At 41.9% G+C, this 19,890-nt stretch overlaps 1 protein-coding gene across 3 annotated transcripts in view; it reads left to right on the forward strand.

Annotated features, from left to right (window-relative positions):
- Positions 1-1,488: 1,488 nt before the first annotated feature.
- The window catches only part of LOC139408825 (protein phosphatase 3, catalytic subunit, gamma isozyme, b), a 28,091-nt gene continuing 9,689 nt past the window's right edge, over positions 1,489-19,890 (forward strand). For 2 of the 3 annotated variants that reach the window (XM_071153186.1, XM_071153188.1), the window contains exons 1-9: positions 1,501-2,128; positions 7,043-7,240; positions 7,313-7,437; positions 8,758-8,869; positions 8,997-9,142; positions 9,310-9,527; positions 9,634-9,728; positions 9,864-9,989; positions 10,096-10,173. In XM_071153186.1, coding sequence (XP_071009287.1) covers positions 2,068-2,128; positions 7,043-7,240; positions 7,313-7,437; positions 8,758-8,869; positions 8,997-9,142; positions 9,310-9,527; positions 9,634-9,728; positions 9,864-9,989; positions 10,096-10,173 — 1,159 coding nt within the window. In that variant the 5' untranslated portion in view covers positions 1,501-2,067. Of the gene's footprint in view, positions 2,129-7,042; positions 7,241-7,312; positions 7,438-8,757; positions 8,870-8,996; positions 9,143-9,309; positions 9,528-9,633; positions 9,729-9,863; positions 9,990-10,095; positions 10,174-19,890 lie in introns of all 3 variants that reach the window. The other variant, XM_071153185.1, reaches the window with a different exon arrangement.

Genomic DNA, 19,890 nt, shown 5'->3' on the forward strand with positions numbered 1-19,890 from the left:
TGGTGCACACTTTATTTGTATTTTGTTTATTACATCAATCGGTGTAATCCATGATGACAGTATAGGGTTTCATCACACCGTTGTGCTGTGGTTAGTTAATCATTAAGCAAGTAATTAAGCAGCTAACTTATCCAGAAGAGGTAAGATACCCTATCTTCTCTATAAATTACATTTCATATACTGTATACTTTTCACAAAATCCCAAAGGTGTATCGTAATCAACATATAATGGTGAGTAAGTCAGTATGTCATTGTCCTTCTCACAGAACAAACTTTTCAGTGTATGTCTTACTGCTCTGGCAAGTCTAATGGATTCTGAATAATAGCTAAGCACTTGAGTATTGCTATCTGTCTGACACCAGGGGACACAAGTGTATAAAATACATTTTCTGTTTATAATACTATAATATAGGTGGATCAACAAGAACCTGAAAAGAGTGTAAATGTTGAGGTAAGAGAACATTGCCATGTCTTCTTCACACTTTAAAGCATGTCTGTACTTACACGGCCATAGTGACGTTGTATTATCTTTTAGGGGGAGGTGGTGTTGGGAAAAGTCTCGCTCATGATTTATTTCTCATATCATTGATGATGTCTTCTCTCTCAGAGTCCAAGCCTTATTGGAGCTCCATTGGCCCAACCCACTGGCACTACAGCTACCACCCGGACCATCACCAAACAACCCCTACAACCCTTACTACACATACCCCAACTACTACAACCCTTAGAATGTGTTCAACATGTATAACTACGGCTTGAACCCTACTATAAACAACCCTCTCAGTGCCTACACTCTGCCCCCATTGTGACCAGTCTGCCCAAGCTAACCCGCTGAGGGGAGAGGAATAGGCCTACTCATCATCATGTGGAGGTCTCATGAGCTGTGCAGTAATTTGAGCCATTTCTCAATACAATAAAGACTTCAATCAACATCAGACATATAGTTTTTTTCGTTGTAGGGGCAAGGTGGATTTCAATTGTTTTTTAAATAGTCAAAAACTGACAGTAGAAAGCAATTTCTTGCATGAGTCAGGTTAACGTCATTGTACTGAAGCCTACATCACTAGTGGCTAGCGACATCTAGTGTCCGATGAGTATATTGACTAAAACAACTGTTCTGAGAGATGAATTGTCTGTTGAACCAGAAGTGAAGAAAATCAGCGAAGGGACGGTGACACAGCAGGTTAGGTATGTAGGTGCGGTATGTCCAATAGCATGTCCCCCCCTATGCATAAAAACGAGTTTACACATGCAAAATGTCCAAACAGCCTTAACAGCGTGCACGAAGGTACATTTTCAAGACACTTGACCAATAATATGTTGGTATTGAAAGAAAACCAGTGTGTGTGTGTGCGGCCTACAAGCAGACAGCTGTGTCCTGTGTCCCATAAGTGTATGTCCCATAGGTGTGTCCCATAAGTGTTTGTCCCATAGCTGTGTGCCGGCATAACAATACTACTACACTACCCACAACACCATGCGTTAGACAGACACAGCCATGTTGTAGGAAATCCGTTTGTGGTGGATTACAGTAATCCGACAGCAGAGTTTGGACGATACATTTGATCACGACCAAAACCCAAACCGAGAGGCCTGGACCAAATGAGGTACAGCCAAGAACAAACAGATGAAATTAAGACATGAACTGATGCGCGGTGTGTAAACCTGAGCAAAGTGACAGTGAGATTGGCTGGAAATCGTTTCCTGGACTGGAGCGGTCGATTCATCTGACAGAAATTGACAGCAGCTGGCTAGCTAACGTTACCTCCGCAGCGCAGGGCAGAGACAAGGCAGGAAAAAAGCTTTCATTTAGTGGTTAAAGTGATCTTCCCCTTTCCCTCCCCCTCACATCTATAGCTAGCTAACTAATTTACGCTCCTGCCTAGTTGATCTGCACTGCCCTAGTCTACAAGCCCGCTGCCGTAGAGGAAGGCTGCGGATCCAGAGGTGCTGTTCCAGCTAGCTAGCTAGCAGCACGGCTAGCTCATTTTACCAGCTAGCCTGCTAGCTACACCGAGGAATTCACACCATTAGCTAGCTGTTTCCTGCTGGGGAAGACACGCCGAGATGTCGGTGACGAAAGACCAAACGCCAACCAAACTGTCCACCACCGAGCGGCCCATTAAAGGTATACAGTCGTATCTCTATTAATTCAGCAAGTGGTTGCAGAGAATTTAACGTTAGCTAGCTAGTTACACGATTATTACAGCTAGTTAGTTAACTAGCAATCAAGCTAACTAGCTAGTTAGGTCATTGTTGTTCACCGTTTGGCGCAAGTGGGATAATATGGCATCTGTTTATTTCCTAGCATCCCTTGCTAGCTTGTTAGCCTGCAGTACTAGTAGGAGGACATGACATGTCAAGTAGCTAGCTAGTAAATATTTGACACCGTCAATCTTGGACTAACAAACTAGGTAGTCAACTGTTTTTGAGCCTCCTAGTCGTAGCTTGATTCTATTTTTGTTGAATCTGACTGAACTGAAATAAATGTGTGTGTGTCTGTTTGATGTATGTCTGGTTCAGAAGACCTGTGTGTGTGTGTGTGTGTGTGTGTGTGAGAGAGAGAAAAAGAGAGGGTGTGTGTGTGAGGGTCTACACACACACACACACACACACACACACACGGTTCCTGCGGCATATGCTGAATGACTGTCAGTGGATTGAGTGCCATAGAGCGGGTCTTTTTGATTTACAGCCTGGGTGGCCTATTAGGAGGGGGTGGATTTGCTTTGCTACCAAATTGCAACATTTGCTTTTGAAGAATCTGCTTCTATTTGTAATGGACTTGAATGGTACAGCATGCAGATGGCAGGCCTAACAGTGCATAGCTACTGCTCTGTCTCAACTGTGTAGCCTGATCTAACCCTGATCTATATTATGAAAATAACAACAGGACTCATGGACTTTGGGTTTGGCCACAGGGATTGACGAGGAGTAAGTAGTGACCTCTGGCTTTATGACAATGTACTTTGTTGTGGCCCCAAAAAGAGAGAGTGTGAGTGAGTGAAGAGGCTCAGTGGGTAAGTGGTGCTTAGGAGCATGAAGATGATGTCATTATACCTGCATCTCTCTGACGCTGCCAGGCTAACCATCATCCTACAGAAAGCACTAGGCTATATACGATCACATTGCTTGCCCTCACACACTCATACATAGGTCTATAGCATGACTGACATGACCACTGACCTCCCTGGCTGTGACTGACCCAGATGCTCCCCCCTCCCTCCACCACTCAGACTGTTCTACCTCCATTCTTGCTTCTTGCTCCCTTATCTTTTAAATTTGTTGTATTTCATCTTATTAATTGAAATGTTTTTCTTGTATGTGTTAGTGTACTCTAATTCAGCTTGTAGCTGGCATAGTACACATTCAATTACATTTCAAAAATATTCTTTAAATTATATACACACACAATGTAACTTGTGTAAATCCAAATCTGCTTAATCTGATGTTACCTGTAGTTTTAAATGTATTTTTTATAGCATTTAAAATCAAATAGAAAGTTGGCAGAACACATCTCTCATGCTAATATTTTGATTAGTGGCGGACCGTTTTTTAGTCAAAAAAAATGCGGCCTATGCCTTTAAATGTTTCTAGTGCGACGCGAGCATGCTTTTTAAAAGAATTGCCTGCGATCAATAATCTGTTTTTGGTCAGAGGTGTGTGTGTGTGTGTGTGTGTGTGGGCGCCTGTGTGAGTGGGTTGTCAATGCTCTGTGAGGGTTGACGTTTTGACCTTTTGGCTTATTTACCGATGGTAACCTGATCAGGCCAGCCAGCTGCATCACTCTGCCTGTGTAACGACTATGTCACACATGCATGTATGGATATGGGCCCTGATGCAGGTCCCAGGGAAGAACTCTATGGATATGGGCCCGGGACTAGAATGTGTTTAGTGTGGAGTCACTCTGGATAAGATGAACCAGTATTCAGTGTATGGGTTAGATATGATGAACTAGTTTAGTGTGACATGATTGGCTCAGTCTGTCTGTGTGACCTGCTTCTGTTTTGAAGTTTTACACTAACTAGATCACTCGGCCGAGAAAGCCAATCGAGATATAGCTATTTTCATAGCGGAAATTATGGATGCAATACCTGGCGCCACGCCGACGATAACATAAAAGACCGGGTTCTAATGAATGAATGGTAGATTAATAATGTGGCTAGGACTTAACATTTAATATAGCCTGGAGACAGACAGAAGAGAGAGAGACACAGATAGAGATGGTTATTTGCCAGTCAAACCTGCTCTTCCTGATAGAAGTAACTAGTCCTAATGCAAATGTGACGCTCTATTCTTACCCACTCACTCAGCCATGCAGTACACCCATAAACACTCTCTGTCTTTCTCTAGAGCCAACACCTCTTTGTGAAAGGATGGGCACCCTGAGGTCTCCAGAGGGTGTGTCTTGGGGTTCAATTGACCAATAGATACATTAGGGGGTGGGTCCTGGGGTTCAAGTGATCAATAGATACATTAGGGGCTGGGTCCTGGGTTTCAATTGACCAATAGATGCTAGAGGGTGTTTAATGCACCAATTATTTACAGCGGTTAGTGTTGGTAGTAGAGGTCGACCGATTATGATTTTTCAATGCCGATAATGATTATTGAAGGACCAAAAAACGCCGATACCGATTACTCGAGCCAGACAGCCCAAGCGGTTGCATATACCCTGACTCTGCTTGCACTGAACGCAAGAGAAGTGACACAATTTCCCTAGTTAATATTGCCTGCTAACATGAATTTATTTTAACTAAATATACAGATTTTAAAATATATACTTCTGTCTATTGATTTTAAGAAAGGCATTGATGTTTATGGTTAGGTACATTTGTGCAAAAATTGTGCTTTTATCGGCAATGTGCCTTTGTTAAATCATAACCTGTTTGGCGAAGTTGAAGTAGGCTGTGATTCAATGATAAATTAACAGGCATCGCATTGATTACAGTTAAAGTCAGAAGTTTACATACACTTAGGTTGGGGTCATTAAAACTTGTTTTTCAACCACTCCACAAATGTATTTTTAACAAACTATAGTTTTGGCAAGGCGGTTAGGACATCTAATTTTTCCAACAATTGTTTAAAGACAGTTTATTTCACTTATAATTCACGGTATCACAATTCCAGTGGGTCAGAAGTTTACATAGACTTAGTTGACTGTGCCTTTAAACAGCTTGGAAAATTCCAGAAAATGTCATGGCTTTAGAAGCTTCTGATAGGCTAATTGACATAATTTGAGTCAATTGGACATGTACCTGTGGATGTATTTCAAGGCCTACCTTCAAATTCAGTGCCTCTTTGCTTGACATCATGGGAAAATCAAAAGAAATCAGTCAAGACATAAACCAAATTGTAGGCCTCCACAAGTCTGGTTCATCCTTGGGAGCAATTTCCAAACGCCTGAAGGTACCACGTTCATCTGTACAAACAATAGTACGCAAGTATAAACACCATGGAACCACGCAGCCGTCATACCACTCAGGATGAAGACGTGTTCTGTCTCCTAGAGATTAATGTACTTTGGTGCGAAAAGTGCAAATCAATCCCAGAACAACAGCAAACGACCTTGCGAAGATGCTGGAGAAAACAGGTACACAAGTATCTATATCCACAGTAAAATGAGTCCTATATCGACATAACCTGAAAGTCCGCTCAGCGAGGAAGAAGCCACTGCTCCAAAACCACGATAAAAAAGCCAGACTACAGTTTGCATCTGCACATGGGGACAAAGATCATACTTTTTTGAGAAATGTCCTCTGGTCTGATGAAACAAAAATAGAACTGTGGGGCCATAATGACCATTGATATGTTTGGAGAAAAAAGGGGGGGGCTTGCAAGCCGAAGAATACCATCCCAACCGTGAAGCACAGGGGTGGCAGCATCATGTTGTGGGGGTGCTTTGCTGCAGGAGGGACTGGTGCACTTCACAAAATAGATGGCATCATGAGACAGGAAAATTCTGTAGATATTTTGAAGCAACATCTCAAGACATCAGTCAGAAAGTTAAAGCTCAGTCGCAAATGGGTCTTCCAAATGGACAATGACCCCAAACATACTTCCAAAGTTGTGGCAAAATTGCTTAAGGACAACACAGTCAAGGTATTGGAGTGGCCATCACAAAGCCTCGACCTCATCCTATAGAAAATTTGTGGGCAGAACTGAAAAAGCGTGTGCAAGCAAGGAGGCCTACAAACCTGACTCAGTTACACCAGCTCTGTCAGGAGGAATGGGCCAAAATTCACCCAACTTATTGTGGGAAGCTTGTGGAAGGCTACCCAAAACGTTTGACCCAAGTTAAACAATTTAAAGGCAATGCTACTGAATACTAATTGAGTGTATGTAAACTACTGACCCACTGGGAATGTGATGAAATCTGAAATAAATCATTCTCTCTACTATTATTCTGACATTTCACATTCTTAAAATAAAGCAGTAATCCTAACTGACCTAAGACCGGGAATTTTTACAATGATTAAATGTCAGGATTTGTGAAAAACTGAGTTTAAATATATTTGGCTAAGGTGTATGTAAACTGCCAACTTCAACTGTATATGCAATGCAGGACAAGCTAGTTAACTATACATGGTTGATGATATTAATAGGTTAACTAGTGAATATGTGAAGATTGATTGTTTTTTGTAAGAAGTTTAATGCTAGCAACTTACCTTGGCTCCTTGCAGCCACAAGGTCCCTTTGACTCTGCACTCGCGTTACAGGTGGTCTGCCACGCAGTTTCCTTGTGGATTGCAATGTAATCGGCCATAATCGGCATCCAAAAAGTCTGATTTACCAATTTGTTATGAAAACTTAAAATCGGCCCTAATTAATCGGCCATGCCGATTAACCTCTAGTTAGTAGTGTGTATTCCGTTAATCCAGGCTGCATCACATCCGGCCGTGATTGGGACTCCCATAGGGCAGCGCACAATTAGCCCAGCATTGGCCGGGGTAGGCCGTCATTGTAAATAATAATTTGTTCTTAACTGACTTGCCTAGTTAAATAAAATAAAAAAATGACAAATGTTGTTTTTATTGTGTTGTAGCGGTGCCCTACCCCCCTGGTTCCAGGCTGACTGTAAAGGACCTGTATGTAGATGGGAAGCCCAGTGTTGAGGTACTGAAGAGCCACCTGGTTAAGGAGGGCCGCCTTGAGGAGGAAGCAGCTCTACGCATCATCAGTGATGGAGCCAACATCCTGCGACAAGAGAAATGCATGCTGGAGGTGGAAGCACCTATTACAGGTAACCTCTGACCTCTAATTAACCCCTAACATATTCCGACAGACGGACCTCTAACGTGTGTGTGTGTTGCAGTGTGTGGGGATGTCCATGGCCAGTTCTTTGACCTGATGAAGCTGTTTGAGGTGGGCGGCTCGCCCAACAGCACCCGCTATCTGTTCCTGGGGGACTATGTCGATCGAGGGTACTTCAGCATCGAGGTCAGTGTGTGTTTCAGCATCTGCTGTTTCATCTGACATTTGGAGTCATGGCCTGTTACACAGCCTTGAGTCGCAGGGCTTAGGAGCACATCTTTAAATAGACAGGAAGCACACTACCCAGTACCACCACCCTCCCCCACACAGACAAACAGAAACGCACACTACCCTCCCTAACCCAACACACACTGGGTTGGGTTTAAAAATATTGTGGGAAGGCTGTGAATAGCATGTATTCTAATGAATTAAAGAGATTCTCCGGTACTTTTGTAGTTGTGAAAGTAGCGCTGTAGAGCCAGTAGTTGTGAAAGTAGCGCTGTAGAGCCAGTAGTTGTGAAAGTAGCGCTGTAGAGCCAGTAGTTGTGAAAGTAGCGCTTTAGAGACAAGTGGTCCCTGAAATTTCCGTACTACGTCACATAGTGTATGTGAAGATATTATTATTATTATTTATTATTTACCTTTTATTTAACTAGGCAAGTCAGTTAAGAACAAATTCTTATTTTCAATGACGGCCTAGGAACAGTTGGTTAACTGCCTGTTCAGGGGCAGAATGACAGATTTGTACCTTGCAGCTCGGGGGTTTGAACTTGCAACCTTCCGGTTACTAGTCCAACGCTCTAACCACTAGGCTACCCTATATGTGCCCCACGTCATTGCTCTCTTTCTTTCTGCTGTGTGTACGTCTTGCTAGCCCTTAATCAAATGGCAAGGAACTGAATCTCATTGTCTTGAACTTGATTTGCTAGGTGGCTGCCGCATGGGAGGAAATGTGAGAGAAGTTGGCCTTTATCCTAGCTGTGGTGATCATAGCTAACGCTAGCATCATGATAGGAATCGTAGCTAACGCTAGCATCATGATAGGAATCGTAGCTATTGCTAGCATCATGATAGGAATTGTAGCTAACGCTAGCATCATGATAGGAATCGTAGCCAACGCTAGCGTCATGATAGGAATCGTAGCCAACGCTAGCGTCATGATAGGAATTGTAGCCAACGCTAGCTTCATGATAGGAATCGTTGCCAACGTTCGCGCCATGATAGGAATCGTAGCCAACGTTCGCGTCATGGTAGGAATCGTAGCCAACGTTAGCGTCATGGTAGGAATCGTAGCCAACGTTAGCGTCATGGTAGGAATTGTAGCCAACGTTAGCGTCATGGTAGGAATCGTAGCCAACGTTAGCGTCATGGTAGGAATCGTAGCCAACGTTAGCGTCTTGGTAGGAATCGTAGCTAGCTATCGTTAGCGTCTTAGCTATGATTCTTATTATGATACTAACGTTAGCATCATGAGAGGGATCTCACACACACTCTTTCTATCTTCAGTGCGTGTTGTTCCTGTGGACTCTGAAGATCAACCACCCCACCACTCTGTTCCTACTCAGAGGAAACCATGAGTGCCGACATCTCACAGAGTACTTCACCTTTAAACAAGAGTGTGAGTGGTCCTTGTGTATTTAGTGTGAGTGGCCCTTGTGTATTTAGTGTGTGCGCCTGTGGGTGTGCCTGTGTGTGGGTGGGTGCATGGGTGTAATAGTAATAATGTCCTCTTTGTTGTGTTCTAGGTAAGATAAAGTACTCTGAGCGTGTGTATGATGCGTGTATGGAGGCGTTTGACTGCCTTCCCTTGGCTGCGCTCCTCAACCAGCAGTTCCTATGTGTCCACGGAGGCCTGAGCCCTGAAATCACCTGCCTGGATGACATACGCAAGGTATGACCCCTGACCTCTATCCCCTGACCTGCTCTGGGTTAACTTAATCATTTGAATTGGTTTAGCTGGCTATGTTATGTGTTTTGACTGGTCTAATGAGTTATTTAACTGTGTTTTTGATTGGGAAACCCTGTAGATCAACTTTGTTTAACTCTTGTGTTGACCAGCTGGATCGGTTTAAGGAGCCCCCTGCATTCGGACCCATGTGTGACCTGCTGTGGTCAGACCCTGGAGAAGACTACGGCTCTGAGAAGACCCAGGAACACTTTGCTCATAACTCTGTTAGAGGCTGCTCCTACTTCTACAGTTACCCAGCAGTATGTGACTTTCTGATGAACAATAATCTGCTGTCAGTAATAAGAGCACATGAAGCCCAAGACGCTGGGTGAGTATTATCCATGATATGACGCATGAATAATAATAATGTTAGTAGTAGTATAATACTGTTTTGTGATATTAACAGTGTATTTCCTGTTTAATGTGTATTTTAGGTATAGAATGTACAGGAAAAGCCAGACGACAGGTTTTCCTTCTCTGATCACGATCTTCTCTGCTCCGAATTACCTGGACGTGTACAACAACAAAGGTAAAGAAATGACCAAGGCCACACTCCATTTCAAACCATGACAACAGGGAAGAAACCATGACGACAGGATAGAAACCATGGCAACACAGGGTAGATAGATAGATTATGTATATATGTGTGTGTGTGTCCTTGTAGCGGCGGTGCTGAAGTATGAGAACAATGTGATGAACATCAGGCAGTTCAACTGCTCCCCCCACCCCTACTGGCTGCCCAACTTTATGGATGTCTTCACCTGGTCTCTGCCCTTTGTAGGCGAGAAAGGTGAGTGTGTGTGATAACTTTGGGCTCCATGTTACCTTTGCAAAACTGACCTGTGAGATAACGTTGTGTGTTCGTGTGGTAACCCTGTGTGTGTGTGTTCCTACAGTGACAGAGATGCTGGTTAACGTGCTCAACATCTGCTCTGACGACGAGCTCATGTCTGAAGGAGACGACACCTGCGAGGGTAAAAAAAAAACACGCCCTGTTAAGAACTCTTTTTATTTTTTAAAATATTTTTTTATATATATTGACTTTCAATGTAAGCAAATTATGAGAAGAGGCTGAAATAGCAGCATTTTGTTTCTTCAAGGAGGAACTGAAACTTAAGGAAGTGAAGTTGTTTTTGACTGAAGTGCGTTATTGCTCATCACAGAGCAACGGTAGATGTGAAGGTAAATAGACAGACCTAAATGGTTGTTAGAACAAAGATCTGTATATAATGACTAGGGATGGGGGTTTGAAATAATTTCACTATTGGAATAGTATCATGCATTTTTTTTGCCGGATATTCGAAATACATGTGACTCTTCTAACCTGAGCACTGCTGCGTGAGGGATAAAGGCTGCCGCGCTATTGTTGCAGCTGCAGATGGGCCGGTTTGTAATTTATGAGATGGGAACGAGCAGACGGGGGAAGAGAGAGCAACTCTACTACAGCCTAGACTATCTCACTTGTAGCAGCCACAATGTTATTTATGATCCCATATAACAGTGCCTGTCTTGACTGGAGTAGCCTAGCTAGAGAAGCTAGCTCCGCTAGTCAGCTAGTTGAGGCCACATGCTGCACTTTCTCCCAAACCCCCATTCAGATAAAACAACCGCCTACCTGTTGGTTGCCCTACTCCTTCTCATTTCTGTAACTTTTAATTCTGTAATTTCATCCATTTTGCATTGCTTTAGTAAACTCTCACTCCACTTGCTACACGCTGAGCCTCTTTGCCCCCTTGATTGGCCAACAAAAACAGCAAGTTACACACATGAAGGCTACCGGTCATCTGTCAGCATTTGTATGGGGCGCACCGTGCACATTGTAAAAACTAAATTGAAAAGTTGGTTGTTTTATGAAATGACTCATTTGAAAATCATGGTATATTCTTGTATGCAACTATGTCACATGAATATTACATTTTTTTAAATTAGAAAAAGCCTTTTCAGTTATAAAATAGGCCTATCATTGTTTTCTCGCTAAAATGTATACTCTCACAAGTATTCGAATACTAGCATCCGTTCAAATATTCAAAGAACCGTACACATCCCTAAAATTGACGCGATGCTCATCTGCCGCCCTTGAGTCCTTGTCTCAAAGGCAGGAAGGCAGGCGACAAGCTTAGGTGCAAGATAAGCCCATACAAACGCATTGGGGTATTTATGGACAGATTTTGGCAAAAGTGAAACCTCTTGCGTCGCCTCTTCCTCTGGTTAAAAGCATCAATTATAAGTTTGAGACTGAAGGTCTGCTTTTAAAGAGCAACTGCCCCTAAAAACCAACTTCTCGTTTAGAAAATAGCCTATGTGGCGTTAATATTAGTCAGAATATGAGTCAGAAATATTTATTCTACTCTCAAAATGTACTATTAAGTGTAAATAAGAAAATTTTGGTCTTAAAGTCTGTCTCATCCAAAACAGAGTGTTGTGTGATTTGTGGACGAGACAGTATCACAACGTGAATGAAAGTGGGGTTTGTTTAAAATCAAACCATATGCCCCCAGCTGGCTGCACACAAGTAATTATCAATCCGGAGTGCAGCTGCACGCCACCGTATCGTAATGCCTGTGGTAAATTTAGCCTAGGGACCATCGGTAAATTATGATTTATAAACCTCAAACCACTATATATTTTTTTGAAAATCATGTACACATTTTGAAAACATTTAATGATAACTAAAAGGTGTGCCAGCATGAAAATATGGACTCATTTACATTGTGTAATCTTTTGACAAACACAAACTAGCCCCGGAGATATAGTGCCTTCAGAAAGTATTCATACCCCTTGACTTATTTCACATTTTGTTGTTTGATAGTCTGAATTCAATTTTTTTTTTCATAAAAAAATTTAAAAATCTCACCCATTTTACACAATCGTCATATACAGTTGAAGTCGGAAATTTACGTACACTTAGGTTGGAGTCATTGAAACTCATTTTTCAACCACTCCACAAATTTCTTGTTAACAAACTATAGTTTTGGCAATTCGGTTAGGACATTTACTTTGTGCATGACACAAGTAATTATTTAGATTATTTCACTTATAATTCATTGTATCACAATTCGAGTGGGTCAGAAGTATACAATACACTAAGTTGACTGTGCCTTTAAACAGCTTGGAAAATTCCATAAAATTATGTCATGGCTTTAGAAGCTTCTGATAGGCTAATTGACATCATTTGAGTCAATTGGAGGTGTACCTGTGGATGTATTTCAAGGCATACCTTCAAACTCAGTGCCTCTTAGCTTGACATCATGGGAAAATCAAAAGAAATCATCCAAGACCTCAGAAACAAAATTGTAGACCTCCACGAGTCTGGTTCATCCTTGGGAGCAATTTCCAAACGCCTGAAGGTACCACGTTCATCTGTACAAACAATAGTATGCAAGTATAAACACCATGGGACCACGCAGCCGTCATACCGCTCAGGAAGGAGACGCCCATACTGTGCAAATCAATCCCAGAACAACAGCAAAGGACCTTGTGACGATGCTGGAGGAAACCGGTACAAAAGTATCTACGTATATCCACAGTAAAACGAGTCCTATATCGACACAACCTGAATGGCCGCTCAGCAAGGAAGAAGCCACTTCTCCAAAACCACCATAAAAAAAGCCAGACTACGGTTTGTAACTGCACATGGGGACAAAGATCGTACCTTTTGGAGAAATGTCCTCTGGTCTGATGAAACAAAAATATAACTTTTTGGCCATAATGACCATTGTTATGTTTGGAGGAAAAAGGTGGAGGCTTGCAAGCCGAAGAATACCATCCCAACCGTGAAGCACGGGGGTGGCAGCATCATGTTGTGGGGGTGCTTTGCTGCAGGAGGGACTGGTGCACTTCACAAAATAGATAGCGTCATGAGGGAGGACAATTATGTGGTTATATTGAAGCAACATCTCAAGACATCAGTCAGGAAGTTAAAGCTTGGTCGCAAATGGGTCTTCCAAATGGACAATGACCCCAAGCATACTTCCAAAGTTGTGGCAAAATTGCTTAAGGACAACACAGTCAAGGTATTGGAGTGGCCATCACAAAGCCCTGACCTCAACCCTACAGAAGTTTTGGGCAGAACTGAAAAAGCGTGTGCAAGCAAGGAGGCCTACAAACCTGACTCAGTTACACCAGCTCTGTCAGTAGGAATGGGCCAAAATTCACCCAACTTATTGAGGGAAGCTTGTGGAATGCTACCCAAAACGTTAAACAATTTAAAGGCAATGCTACCAAATACTAATTGAGTGTATGTAAACTTCTGACCTACTGGGAATGTTATGAAAGATTTCAAACCTGAAATAAATCATTCTCTCTACTATTATTCTGACATTTCACATTCTTAAAATAAAGTGGTGATCCTAACTGACCTAAGACATGGAATTTTTACTAGGATTAAATGTCAGGAATTGTGAAAAACTGAGTTGAAATGTATTTGGCTGAGGTGTATGTAAACTTCCGACTTCAACTGTTTTTCCAAGTAGATATAAGTCAAAACTGTAACTCGGCCACTCAGGAACATTCACTTTCTTCTTGGTAAGCAACTCCAGTGTAGATTTGGGCTTGTGTTTTAGGTTGTTGTCCTGCTAAAGGTTCATTTATCTCCCAGTGTCTGGTGGAAAGCAGACTGAAACAGGGTTTCAGTATTTGTATATATTATGGATTTGCATTAGCCAAGGCAGCAGCTACTAGTCCTGGGGTACAGCAATATTAAGGCAGTCATATACAATGTTAAAAACATTACAATACGTTACGCAACATATTTCACAACACATTAAGTGTGTTCCCTCAGGCCACTCCTCTACTACCTCATATCTACAACACGAAATCCACGTGTGCGTGTGTCTTCACAGTCCCTGCTGTTCCGTATAAGGTGTATTTTTATGTTTTTTTTTTTTTTTTTAATCAAATTTCATGAGTTATTTGATGTGGAATAGAGTTCCATTTAGTCATGGCTCTATGTAGTACTGTGCGCCTCTGGTAGCATGTCTTGTGGTGTATGCATGGGTGGCCGTGCTAGTAGTTTAAATAGACAGCTTGGTGAATTCAACATGTCAATACCTCTCTCAAATACAAGTAATGATGAAGTCAATCTCTCCTCTACTTTGAGCCAAGAGAGATTGACGTGCATATCATTAATGTTAGCTCTCTGTGTACATTTAAGGGTCAGCCCTGCTCCCCTTGGCCAGTTGTAATTTTCCTAAATCCCTCTTTGTGGCACCTGACCACACAACTGGACATTAATCCAGGTGCGACAAAACTAGGGCCTGTAAGACCTGCCTTGTAGATAGCGTTGTTAGGAAGGCAGAGCAGTGCTTTATTGTGGGAAGACCTCTCCCCATCTTAACTACTGTTGCATCAATGTGTTTTGATCATGAGTTTACATTCCAGGGTTATTCCAAGCAGTTTAGTCTCCTCAGCTTGCTCAATTTCCACATTATTCATTGCAAGTGAATGATTTGTCCCAAATGATTTGTCCCAAATACAATGCTTCTTGTTTTGAAATATTTAGGACTTATTTTTTACCACCCATTCTGAAACTGACTGCATCTCTAAGTGTTGCAGGGGTTTCACTTGCTGTGGTAGCTGATGTGTCTAGTGTTGAGTCATTAGGATACATAGACACACATGCTTTACTCAGAGCCAGTGGCAGGTCATTAGTAAAGATTGAAAAAAGTAAGAGGCCTAGACAGCTGCCCAGGGGAATGCCTGACTCTACCTGGATTATGTTGGAGAGGCTTCCATTAAAGAACACCCTCTGTGGTCTGTTAGACAATTCACAATATAGCAGGGGATGTAAAGCCAAAAAACACAAGTTTTTCCAGCAGCAGATTATGATCGATAATGTCAAAAGTTGCACTAAAGTCTAACAAAACAGCTCCCACAGTCTTTTTATTATCAATTTCTCTCAGCCAATCATCAGTCACTTATAAGTGTTGAATGCCCTTACCTGCTTCCCTCCAGGCCTGTAGGCACACACATTCCAGTAGGCTTAGATTGAAGAGATTGAAACTAAAATTGTATCGCACTTTTTGTCACATGCTCTGAATGCAACAGGTGACCTTAAAGTGAAATGCTAAATAGGAGTGGCAATATCGTCCGCTATCATCCTCAGTCATTTTCTATCTGAGTTGTCAGACCCAGGTGGCTTGTTATTTTTTTTCACCTCTTCCACACTTACTTTACGGAATTTAAAATTACAATGCTTATCTTTCATACTTTGGTCAGTTATGCATGGATGTGTAGGTTCAGATTATGTTATTGGCATGTCATGCCTAAGTTTCCTAACCTTGCCAATGAAAAAATAATGAAAGTAGTTTGCAATATTAGTGGGTTTTGTGATGAATGAGCCATCTGATTCAATGAATGATGGAGCAGAGTTTGCCTTTTTGGCCAAAATTTAATTGAAGGTGCTCCACAGCTTTTTACTATCATTCTTTATATCATTTATCTTTGTTTCATAGTACAGTTTCTTCTTTTTGTTCGGTTTTGTCACATGATTTCTCAATGTACAGTGTGTTTGCCAATCGGCTGTGCAGCCAGATCTATTTGTCATTCCCTTTGCCTCATCCATCTCAACCCTACAATTTTTCAATTCCACATCAATCCACACTGATTCAAATGTTTTTACATGAATTATCTTAATAGGTGCATGCTTATTTAGTAACTGGAATAAGCAATTTCATAATTGTGTGAAGTGCAGCGTCTGGTTGCTCCTCATTATCCAGGCTGCATCACAATTGGCCGTGATTGGGAGTCCCATAGGGCGGCGCACAATTGGCCCAGCGTCATCCTGGCTTGGCCAGTGTAGGCCGTCATTGTAAATAAGACTGACTTGCCTAGTTAAATAAAGGTTAAATAAATAAAATTACACACCACATTTTCAACATAGGAATCACTAGAAAACGTCTTGTAAAACGTCTTGTATCTTATACACACTATATTAGGCCCAGCCTTTGGAACTTTGGTTTTCCTGGGTATGGCTGCTATAATATGATCACTACATCCTGTTGGATTTGGATACTGCTTTAGAGCAGATTTCTGCAGCATTGGTAAAGATATGATCAATACATGTTTAGGATTTCATTCCTGTGCTGTTTGTAACTACCCTGGTAGGTTGACTGAACCATGTTGCATGCACTGGTTACAGTTTGAAGCTTTTTCTTGAGTGGGCAGCTTGATGAAAGCCAGTCAATATGTAGGTCACCCAGAAAATACCTCTCTGTTGATATCACATACATTATCAAACATTTCACGCATTATCCAGATACTGACTGTGTGCACTTGGTGGTCTATAGCAGCTTCCCACGAGAATGGGCTTTAGGGGAGGCAAATTAATCATCTGTAGCCATATTACATCAACAGCATTTCCTCTCTAAGCTTTACAGGAATATGACTGTGAACATACACGGCAACACCTCCACCATTTGGCATTCCTGTCTCTTCCGAAGATGTTGAAGCCATGTATTGCTACCGCTGTATCATCAAAAGGCATTATCTAAGTGACTTTCAGAGATAGTCAGTATATGAATGTTATCGGTTACTCGCAAGTTCTTTTTAGCACTTTTTGGTGTTTCTTTTTTTTATTGCTTTACTTGACAAGCTTATTAGAGGTAGACATGACAGTGATATTTATGTTTGAGCTGATGATGCAGGGAGAGCTGCACACAGTGGACTTCCTTCTAAGGCAAACCGGCTCAGTGCTAGCAGTGTAACTCAGGTTCATAGGCCCATGATTACTGCATACAAAAGATGTAGGATTGGGAGGGGCATTCAGGGGAGTTAGAGGGACAGAAATGAGGTTACTTACATTATGACTGCCAACGCCCCTGGGACAATGTACATTTGCAGCAGCACTACGACAACTCGGCGACTCAAGGGTAGGGATTATCTGAGCTGGGCTTGGGTCACTGATAAATCATTTTCTCAAAGCAGCCTTTAAATGCATGGACAGGGTTAGGGCTGGGCGATATGGCCAAAATATCATATTGAGGTATTTCAACAACAAAGAAATGACGATTTGCCTGTATTTTATGTTTTTAAATAGCCTAGGGACCATCGGTAAATTACATTTCCACACTGCCACGAAGGGATGCATGATATGGGCAAACAATCTAGGCCATATTTTTCAGCAAATGTTGCAATTGCAATTTGACTTGCGATTTAGAGGAAAACACTTGGGTGACCTGTTGTAATCATGGAAATAGAATGATTCATCTAATTATATAGGTAGAATATAATAGTGTGCACTTTTAATACAGTGTTTGACATGATAACGAATTAAAATGCAAGGGAGGAGTTATTGTGGCAGGGTAGGATCCAAAGTGTTGAGAAGTGTTTCCTCGGGGATGCTATAATCTTTGGCTACATTTAATGTTTTCTCTTAGCTAGTTCATGTAGCTAACATATTAATTCTTTGCATATTCCTCTTTGATTTAGAAGGTACTGTTGCACAAACAACATGCTGATTTAGGTCTATATCACTGGTATTATCAGGCTGTATAGCTAATTACGTTTGCTCTGACTCAGTACATTTATTAGCTAGCCAGCCCGCCAGCCAGCTAAAACGATTTAGGCCCAACTTGCTAAGAAAAGACAAACTAGCTGTTTGCAGATGTAACAGACACAAACTACTAGTGAATTATGGAACGCTACTGGATTTATACTAAGTTGCAATGTGAAAACAGCATTGTTGTCATCAACAATGACCTCATCTGGCTTAACTGGTGCCTCCAGAGATAAAACCTCTCTCATCGTCACTCAACGCCTAGGTTTACCTCCACTGTACTCACATCCTTCCATACCATTGTCTGTACATTATGCCCTGAATCTATGCTGCCACGCCCAGAAATCTGCTCCTTTTATTCTGTCCCAACGCACTAGACGACCAGTTCTTATAGCCTTTAGCTGTACCCTTATCTTACTCCTCCTCTGGTGATGTAGAGGTTAACCCAGGCATGTAGCCCCCAGTTCCACTCCTATTCCCCAGGCGCTATCATTGTTGACTTCTGTAACCGTAAAAGCCTTGGTTTCATGCATGTTAACATCAGAAGCCTCCTCCCTAAGTTTGTATTATTCACTGCTTTAGCACACTCCGCCAACCCTGATGTCCTAGCCATGTCTGAGCCCTGTCTTAGGAAGGCCACCAAAAATTCAGAAATGTCCATCTCTAACCACAACATTTTACGCCAAGATAGAACTGCCAAAGAGGGTGGAGTTGCAATCTACTGCAGAGAGAGCCTGCAGAGTTCTGTCATGCTATCCAGGTCTGTGCCCAAACAGTTCGAGCTTCTACTTTTAAAAATCTACCTTTCCAGAAATAAGTCTCTCACTGTTGCCACTTGTTATAGACCCCCCTCAGCTCCCAGCTGTGCCCTGGACACCATGTATGAAAGTTATGACAACAGAACTAGTGTTATTTTAGCCAAGTGTGTAATGCCAGCTGAATCTGTGCTTAGCTACATTGTGTTATTATTATTTATTTTTTTATCCTCAAAAACTCCCCAGTCCTTAACGATTACAAGCATACCCAACATGATGCAGCCACCACTATGCTTGAATATATGGAGCGTGGTACTCCGTAATGTGTTTTGGATTTGCTGCAAAAATTACACTTTGTATTCAGGACAAAAAGTCTAATGCTTTGACACATTTTTTGCAGTATTACTTTAGTGCCTTGTTGTAAACGATGTTGCAAGCTTTCCTTTCCTTTTTTTGACTGTCAATTAGGTTAGTGTTGTGGAGTAACTACATCCTCTGTTTTCTCCTATCACAGCCAGTAAACTGTTTTAATTCACTATTGGCCTCATGGTGAAATCCCTGAGCGGATTCCTTCCTCTCCGGCAACAGAGTTAGGAAGGACGCCTGTATCTTTGTAGTAACTACAGTTGAAGTCGGAAGTTTACATACACCTTAGCTAAATACATTTAAGCTCCGTTTTTGACCATTCCTGACATTTACTCCTTGTAAAAATTCCCTGTCTTAGGTCAGTTTGGATCACCACGCTATTTTAAGAATGTGAAATGTCAGAATAATAGTTGAGAATTATTTATTTCAGCTTTTATTTCTTTCATCACATTCCCAGTGGGTCAGAAGTTAACGCATTGAATTGGTATTTGGTACCATTGCCTTTTTAAATTGCTTAACTTGGGTCAAACGTTTTGGGTAGACTTCCACAAGCTTCCCTCTATAAGTTGGGTGAATTTTGGCCCATTCCTACTGACAGAGCTGGTGTAACTGAGTCAGGTTTTTAGGCCTCCTTGCTCGCACACGCTTTTTCAGTTCTGCCCACAAATTTTCTATAGGATTGAGGCCAGGGCTTTGTGATGGCCACTCCAATACCTTGACTGTGTTGTCCTTAAGCCATTTTGCAACAAATTTGGATGTATGCTTGGTGTCATTGTCCATTTGGAAGACCCGTTTGCGACCAAGCTTTAACTTCCTGACTGATGTCTTGAGATGTTGCTTCAATATATCCACATAATTTTCCTTCCTGATGAAGCCATCTATTTTGTGAAGTGAACCAGTCCCTCCTGGGGACCCCCACAACATGATGCTGCCACCCCTGTGCTTCACGGTTGGGATGGTGTTCTTCGGCTTGTAAGCCTCCCCCTTTTTTCTCCAAACAAACGATGGTCATTATGGCCAAGTAGTTCTATATTTGTTTCATCAGACCAGAGGACATTTCTCCAAGAAGTACGATC

This window comes from Oncorhynchus clarkii, chromosome 5, assembly GCF_045791955.1.
Source record: "Oncorhynchus clarkii lewisi isolate Uvic-CL-2024 chromosome 5, UVic_Ocla_1.0, whole genome shotgun sequence".
NCBI lineage: Eukaryota > Metazoa > Chordata > Actinopteri > Salmoniformes > Salmonidae > Oncorhynchus > Oncorhynchus clarkii.